At 39.5% G+C, this 8,922-nt stretch overlaps 1 protein-coding gene across 1 annotated transcript in view; it reads left to right on the top strand.

The window, feature by feature from the left end:
• The window catches only part of LOC137967450 (uncharacterized), a 9,959-nt gene continuing 1,037 nt past the window's right edge, over window positions 1-8,922 (top strand). The window contains exons 1-4 of the mRNA XM_068813972.1: window positions 1-191; window positions 3,222-3,538; window positions 4,675-5,475; window positions 6,378-7,004. Of these exons, the coding sequence (XP_068670073.1) occupies window positions 3,277-3,538; window positions 4,675-5,475; window positions 6,378-7,004 (1,690 nt within the window). The 5' untranslated portion in view covers window positions 1-191; window positions 3,222-3,276. The remainder of the gene's footprint in view (window positions 192-3,221; window positions 3,539-4,674; window positions 5,476-6,377; window positions 7,005-8,922) is intronic.

The raw sequence follows: 8,922 nt of genomic DNA, 5'->3' as shown, positions 1-8,922 counted from the left end.
GGAAATAAATTGCAAGTGGCCTGGCCGGATGTCCTTCTGATAAATAACTGTTTTTAAAGTCGTCATTTTCGTCTTCAGCAGGTCAGAACTATCAAAACTAAACTTATTTTCTCAGTGTTTATGTGTGACTGCGTCGTGTTGATGAGTAACTCTTGAACACTTACTCTGTGGATCTCTAGCAAAGCGAGTTAGTAAGTATTCAATCTTGGTGCGTTAAGTAAAGTAGTCTTACTGTTTAAATAAATAGCTTAAGCAACAGTGAACTGAGCATATATAGGAATTTGTGATTGATCAGGGTTAGCAAAATTAGCAAAAGGGGAAAAGTCTTCTCACAATCATCGATAATTTTTGTAGATGTTGACCTAGTAGCGTGATCTCTTTACTTGCAGACAGTGTTCATGTTTCATTTGGCAGCAAATCAAAACTCACACCGCCCCCAATATCAAGTCACATATCACGCTCGTTTGTTTATAATCTAAACAGACTTAATTAGAGTGTAATGTGAAGCGCTAGGTTTCTACCCCATATGAACCATGTGAGCGTTAGCCCTGCTAATGGAAATGGGCCCATAATAATCTACTTTGCAATGTGTTTACAATGTAGTTTGCAATGTTATACAATATACAATTACTCTTGTCACCCGAGAAATTACGAGACGATGATCGTGTTAACATAAACACTGAAGAGTCGGAAACGCTGCAATTCACAAATGAACTTTCGGCAAGGAAAGCCAAAGCCTTCTCTTGTTTGAAGCGTTCACAGCATTTGCGACTCTTTGACAGAGAGCAAAATGCGATCTTCTTCACCGGCAAAGCATTTTTGACCGGTCGTAATTATAAAATAAACAATAGCATTTTTGTTTAATTAATCAGACGTAACGTTGTCCATCCGTAAAAGTCGCTGATTAATCAAAACTTATACAGCTAAAATAGTCAACGAGAGCCTTGCCTTGACAATGAGAACGTTGGTCGCCATTTATTTAAATTGGACGCACAAAACCCTTCGACAATTTTTATCAATCGTATCTCATTCCCGGTTTTATAGAAAAGATGAGCGATAATCCAGATACACCGGAAATTAAGGAAAGATTTTTGTTCTCTCGGAGCACAATGTGTAGCAACAGAGATTTACTATCTCGCACATGACAAGGAAAAAAATGTTTGCTATGTTGCAACATCAAACCAGACTTGCAGTTGAAGTCAAACTTTGTTTTGAGTTGTTTAATGTGTTGATAAAAGTGTTACCTATCGGGGACGAACCTAAAGATTATCAAGTCTCGTTGTTTAGCCAGCGCAACAAAAAACTACTATTTTGCAAATTCACAACCGGCTTCACTTGGGTAAAGTTAATAGTGGTAGAAAAAGTGAATTCAGCATCACCTTATCTAATGGCAGTTTTTCGTTTCGCTAACTTGAATTAGTTCAATATAATATGAAGTTAAATAGCTCATGAGTCATGCATGATAAATTCATTCACGGGCTGGGGTAAATCTTATGCACAATAACGAATGCAAAGAACAATGGGTACACTTAGTGAAAACCTAAACACAAATTTGCGGTAAGACATTTTGACTCTTCTAGATTCCGAGGTAGCGCGCATGAAAGCAGTTACATGTAAACAATCCGGTAAAAGAAGATTAGCTAAATCCAGGTTTATCTTACTTGTCTGTTAGTTGAAATAGGTTCACGGAGGACTTAACTCATAAACATGCAGTGTGACTCTTTTGTGTTAGATTGGACTCGATGGTCAACCAGAACTTTCTCATGAATATTAATGTTAAACCCAAACTTTAGATTTTAAGAAACTATTTAACTTGGGTAGTTAGTTTTCACATGAACTAATACAACTATCAGTGAAAGTTGTACGTTAATTCAGGGGCAGATCCATCCACCGTTTTAGGGGAAATCGATTAGAAACACGGGAAAGGGGACTTTAGGGAGTTGTGAGTAAAAAAACGTCCCGGGGGAGCATGCCCCGGAACCCCCTATAAACGTTTTCATTGTTTTGGAAACCGGTCCTTATTTACCCTAGATCCGCTCTGGTTATTTTATTATCAGCTTAGCGCAAGGTCCGCATCGAGCGCTTTTGAATGTTTCATCTCCTTTTGACCACCGTTAACATTTCTGAAAGAGCCGATTATTTTGACAAATTTTTGCAGCAAAAAGAATGAAACTTATCAGCTTTCACGCTCTGAAATGAATTATCCGTAAGGAAAATTGGGAGAGCATAGCTTAACATTGCCACTTAATATACCGCGAAGCAACTTGTTCAAATAAGAGAGAAATGCTCATGGACCGGGAAAGAACATTTTGGCAGTCTTCAAACAAACTAACAAATTGATCTCCAACGTAATACGAGCGCAAAACTAGGAAAGTAGTTCTTTGCAATTTGATTTCTACGATAACACAGGACAACCATGTTTTTAGGGCACGTTTATCCAATCACGTTTTTCATGTTTTGTTTTGCAGAGGATGGTAAAGAACTGGGCTGTATGACATGCCTTTAGCACTATTTTATTTTCTTATAAGGCCAATTATTTTGTGGCCCCATGACTGCCCATACTGTAAAATTAAAAACTAAAAAGAGATCTTGTGAATTCCGTATTCATTGCCTATGCTATAACATATGTAATCTCGTTCCCAGAGGCTCCGTTGCCCTTGTCCAGCGGGACGACGCGGGAGGCTCTACTGCTTCCGGTTGAATAACTGCGCTTGCGTGAAGGGAGGTAATAAAACAAAAATATCTGGAGTTCACCTTGCGATGAAAGCGCATACTTTTCACTCGCAAGACAGAACGCATGAGTATAAACACATTTCCTAATACGCCTGAAACGCACTGCGGAGAATCATAATAACGGGAGACATTTTTTCAATCAAAACGGATTTCAGTACGTGGTGTCACGCAAGTGACAATTTTGAAATTCAAATGCAGTATTCTCAAAAACAAAAACGTTACGGAACTGGTAGGTCATCTTCAGCCTTGTATAGATAAAAATCCAGGAGAACTACTCACGAATTTGAGTCTAGAATTTGAAAATCGCATGAAATGAAAACGTTTTTCAAAAGCCAATCAAATATGGCCCTTTCCGACCACTTGTCAAGGGAACGATGACTCTGGCAGCGAGATTGTAACTCATGAATGTTTCCTTTCTATGAGCTCTCCCATGCACTCCGTGACCGTAGTAAAGTTTTCATGGACATATACTTCTCTTCTTTCTGCAGGAGGATCTTGTTGCTCCGCTGGTCGCAGGAGAGACTGGTACCAAATTATTAAAAGATGGATCCCAAGCATCGTGAAATCTTGCGCAAAAACTGGTCCTTTCTCAGAAGAGACCTGGAACCCAAGAAGTTATTACCGTGTTTGGTCAACATTTTGGACGACACAGACGATCAGGACATAAGGCAAAAGGACACAAGAGAAGAAAGCTCGGACAAATTGTTAGAGATATTGCCCAGGAGAGGTCCAGAGGCTTTCATCGAGTTTGTGAAGGCGTTACAAACAGTGCAGCCTCATCTAGCTAAACCTCTAATTCAAGCAGGTAAATCTTAAAGCACAATGATCAACCAGCCGGTTACTAAGAATCTACATTGTTTTAGGGGAACAACGTAACATTTTTAGTGAGAGACGAAGTTGCACATTCAGTTCCAGTAGGATGATGATGATGCTAACTTTATTTGAAGGGACTATGTCATCAAGCGCGCGTGTACGAGTTGATCAAAAAGCTTTTGAAAACGTGTGTCTGACTATTTCAAATTCTGTCGAAGAGGTCGAGTAGCTTATTTCAGTTGCTTGAATCGCGTTCATCTTCAGAGAGTTCCATGAGTTGGAAAGACACAAGTACATGAAAGCTTCTATCTGGGCAGCAAGAGCTCTATGCAAATTAGTGCAGCCTGTCCCTATTGCGCATGTGTCCCACTCCCTTTAATGTTGTACCACTTGTTTAATTTAGAGCCCTATATTGCCCGAAAGAAAACCCTTTCGAAAAGGAAGAAGTGATCCTCTCACGTAAATTGACAATTTGAGCAATTGTCTCTTATAAACACCTGAAAAATTCAGTTGGCTCCAACGGGATTCGAACCCATGCCCTCTGTGATGCCGGTGTAACGCTCTACCAACTGAGCTATGAAGCCACACAGTTGGGAGCAGGTCATTTTGTTGGGCTCGCGTGTTGGGCTCGCGTGTTCCTGTGAAAGGACTCGATCACGAGCATGATATTTTGTGATATGTGCGGTATATAAATCCTGAAGCATATAAATAAATATATAATTAGCGAGTGGTTATACACGTTTACAACGAGGTTACGAAACAAGGCATTACGTATTGCCTGTGGTAGCTAGCGGTGCGGTGGTCTAGTGGAGCTCAGTGGTACTGAGTCAGCAAACGCTCTCCGACTTTCGAGTCCAGCTGTTGTCTCTTAAAATGATGCGACTCATTATCAACCTTTCAGTGTCCTAAATTAACAATAATGTGTAATTCAGTGCAAAATACAAACAAAAAAAGGTAGAGAATGGGCTGCGATTTGAATGACGTTGCAAATGATTTGCAAATGCGAATCGAATGCATATGCAACTTAGTCAGTTATCAACCACAATGGAAACGTTATTTTACTTTGTCGACAAATCACCATATCATAAAACCCAGTATATGTAACGCTCATATCTTTTTTTCCTAAAGAAATAGAAGAGATGAAGACAGAGCTCACAATTGCCAGGACACACAGCGCCAGGCTGAGAGAAGAAGTTCTAATAACGAGAAAAGAATTGGACAAAGAGCAACAAACTCACAGGAAGACCTTGCAGGAACTTGAGGAACTGAGAAGCCTCCACGAAAAGATGGTAAAAGAAAGAAATGATGCAGAACACGTGGAAGCCCAACTGCAAGAATTGAAAGCCATTAATGCACGTCTTGAAGGGGAAGTACGACATGAACAAAGCCAGAAAGAAGTTTTCAAAGAAGAAACGATGCGTTTACGACAAATGTGTGATCATCTCGACGAGTCAAACAAACAAACTTTAAACGATTTACAAGCGTTGCAGGGAATTTTGAAAAAAACTTCGGAAGAAAATCACCGCGAACTCGTTAAAACGTTGCTCGATGTGAACAACAATAAACTGAACGAAAGTTTTTCTAGCGATAAACTGCTCTTAATCTCACGTCAGGGGGAAATTGTTGACGATGCGGAGATCCTGAGAAGAAATTCAACACCTCGCTTATCATTAAGCGAGGATACGGATGTGGAATTTGTAAAAACCAAAACATTCAGAAATGATTCTATATCTCCCGAATTATTAAATGATACAAGGAAAGACTTAGCTAGAGTCACAGAGGAGCGAGAAGATTTGAAAGAACGGTGCGAGAACTTAGAGAAACAACTCGAGGAAGCTAAGGCAAATTTGGAAAGACAACTCCGTACTGCAAATCAGTTTCAAGACAGAGCTACATCTCCCGGAGAACCAAAGGAATATGAAATTAAAGGTTTGTGCTTTGCTTCGATATTACTTTTCGACGGTTCCTAACTGATTATGTCCTAAGTTAGCTACAATCATGGAAAAAAAAGTGAATTAGGTTCTGCCGTAGGACCCACGCAATGAACTTGGTTCGAATTATAGGGGTGGCGAATGGTAAATGCGAGACTTTGCGAGACGGCGAGACCAGCGTTTTTCTTCGCGAGCCCGAGACCTTTTGACCCTTTAGATTGCGAGTCCGAGACTTCAAAGTGTTTGACACCTTCATATAAAAAAACGAGGCTGCGAGACGCACATAACCGCTCAAAAAACGAGACTGCGAGACCCGTGAAATTCGACTAAAATTTTGCGAGACCCAGAGTTTTTGATGAACCATTCGCCACCCCTAATTATATGAACGGCAAAAAGACGTGGTAAACATAATCTTTTATTGTTTTTTTCCCCCAGTAATGTCAGAGATATAAAGGCGTTAAGTATAAATTACCTTTTAAAAATTGCCTCAACTAGAAACAGTAAGCTGAGTGTTTGAAGTTTTAATAAATACAAAAAAATCTCCCGCAGAAATAAACTTGACTGCAAACGGAGCACGTAACCTATGGAATAGTTTAGATTCTGTAGGTTGCATGATTCCCAACTGAATAAATGTTTACAATAGGTTCCTCGCCGATCAAGTACAGTGTATAACAAAAACGAATATAGTGATTTTTGTGAGTTTTCTATCATCGAAAGCTGGATTATAGGGTGTTTTATCACTTGAAGAATCCAAGATAAGGGTATCCACGAGTCTGTTGTAGCTTATTGGTACCTAAGTATACAAAATTGAGTAAGCAATTATAGCCAAGAAGAAGGACAAGGTTCTTTTTGTCATCACATGTATGCTCAGAGGGTAATGCTTGTTTTTCGATCTTGCAGATGAGTCTTGTTCTCGCTGTGAGAAACTGGAAGAAGAACTAAATTTGATAACTACTGAGAGAGATTCAATGAGTAAAAAGAAACAAAACTTAGATAAGGAAGTTCTGAAAATGAAAAACAGAATTAAAGAGATAAGCGAAGATTATCAACGAGAAAAACTAACTTTGCAAAAAGAACTGCAAATCTTGAAGGAAGAACGCGAAAACTTGTCGCGGGAGCTTGAGGCAACGAACGAGCAACAGCAAGGAGAGATGAAACTTCTCCAAGGGAAGAACGAAGAACTAACGGACCAGATTAACAGGCAAACATCTGAAGTCCATAAGATTACGGTACAGCTAATGAGAGAAAGGACGCACCTTGAGAAAAGCCAAGAAGAGTTGGTGAAAACAAAGAAGAAATTGGCTCGTGAAACAAAGAAGGTGAAGGAAGTTCGGGAAGAATTGGAAGCGGAGAGCAAGGCAAAAGTGGACGCCATGAAGCAAATTGATGAGTTAAAAAATGACCTAAGGAATCAAGATACGCACACGGGTGAAGAGATTTCACGCCTTCGCGAAGCGACCGATGCGGAGCGATCTAGATGCGAAGCTCTAATCGAAGAAGTGCGGAGACTGAGGAATATGCCAGGGCGTAAGTGTTAAGTGTATTGCGCCTTCCTCGAAAATGAGACGCATCTCTCTGTTGATTTATGCACATTGCTCTGTACATGATGCAAATAATGTTTAATTAATAATGGTAATTGAACTGAGTGAAGTGCAATTTGGTCTGAAATCATACGCGTGATTTCAAAATCGAACGAGCGCGCAGCACGAGTTCGAGTTAAAATCACAAGTGTGATGTACTACACGAAGTTCAATTACTCCTTTATTTCATCCATTTACAAGTCGCACAATGATTTTAAAGCTCAAATACAGGATTTTAGTCAGTACCAATATTTTATTGATCCAGTTGCCGGTTTATAAAAGAAGCGGACAAAAAATGAACTCTGAAACTTGGAGACTCCCCTAAGTGTAGATCTTCGGACTGAAGGAGCTCATAATCATCATTCAGAAATTATAAGTAATTAAATTCATCCATTTCTTGTAAAGCAAAGTTTTGGGAACAATAGTTGCAAAATTCGTCACACAATAGCTTTCTTTGTCTTTCATTTTCTTGCAAGTTGATTGGTTACTTTTATCAAGATCTGATTGGTTGTTTTGTTTTAAGGTGGCTCAAACCAGTTTCAACACTCAAAGGAAACGTTCTTATTTGAAGGATTGGCACTACAATACTTTATCACTTAACAGCAATGTTATGGTACCATATCTAACACTCATTATTGCTGATTAAGATTCGGTCATTTTTGTGACGTAACAGTTACCGTGGCAACAGGAAAGCCCTGCAAAGACACCTCATATTTTAGCTTTAGATGCTCATTTTTAATAAACGAACTCAGTGGCCCCCATTTATTATTTCTGAAAAGTAATGAGCATGCCAGAATAAAATTTTCTGCAAAGTTTAAAACAATTCTGGGGAGCGGATTCAAAGCCACCTTAAATAATTGAAAATTTAAGGTAGCTTTAAATCCGCTCCACAGGATTTCTTTAAACTTTGCAGAGTTTCATCTTGGCCCGCTGATCACTTCTGTGCAATAAAAAAGTGGGGTCATCGTGTTCGTTTTTCAGGTACGAACTACTAAAGCCAAAATATATGGTGTTTTTGCAAAGCTTTCCTGTTTCTGTGTTTGTTACGTCACAAAAATGACTGCATCTTGTTCAGCACTAATTGATGTTTTAGATGGTACCATAACATTGCTGTTACGTGATTAAGTGTTCCTTCTAGAAACAAGGTCTCTTGAAAGTATTGAAACTGCAATACTCGTCAAAAATCGTGAAACACTTGCGTCTGTTTCCCCTTCCCCAATGTTGATTTGGGTATCACAGTGGTCTCAGTAATTCAAAACACGCGTGGCTTAACATTGGGGAGGGAGAAGGCACATTTCAGAGAAGAAAACAGTGTGAAGTAGAAATCTCAGGATTTTTCCAGAAAATTCGAGAGAAACAGTGTCTGTTTCAACGATTTGTGACGAGTATTGTGGATTCAGCCACCTTAATGTTCCTGACAAAAAAAAAGACTGCATCTTGTTCAGCACTAATTGATGTTTTAGATGGTACCATAACATTGTTGTTGCGTGATTAAGTGTTGCAGTGTCAATCCTTCTAAAAACAAGGTCTCTCGAATGTATTGAAACTGGATTCAGCCACTTTAATGTTCCTTTCTCATTGGCTGAGGAAAAAGGGCGATTTAAAGCAAAAAGTAGTGCAATCCTTGAATAATCGCACTGCTGAGGGCCAATCAGATTGCAAGAATCATTTGCGAGTACTAAATGGATGTAAAAAAGGTGTAAAGCGACCGTGGGAAGGATGGAAAAGTAGTTGCTTAGCGGCGGGCGAAGGGAAAACTGAAAAATCAAAATCCTAGGCAGGATTGGAACCTACGACCTCCGTAACACCTTTCGGATGCTGGAACCATTGAGCTGTTAAAACTCATTAACCTAGCTTTGCAGGTC

Source organism: Montipora foliosa, chromosome 8, assembly GCF_036669935.1.
Source record: "Montipora foliosa isolate CH-2021 chromosome 8, ASM3666993v2, whole genome shotgun sequence".
Classification (NCBI taxonomy): Eukaryota; Metazoa; Cnidaria; class Anthozoa; order Scleractinia; family Acroporidae; genus Montipora; species Montipora foliosa.
The sequence above is the reverse complement of the archived record's forward strand: the minus strand, read 5'-3'. Positions and strand labels throughout refer to the sequence as shown.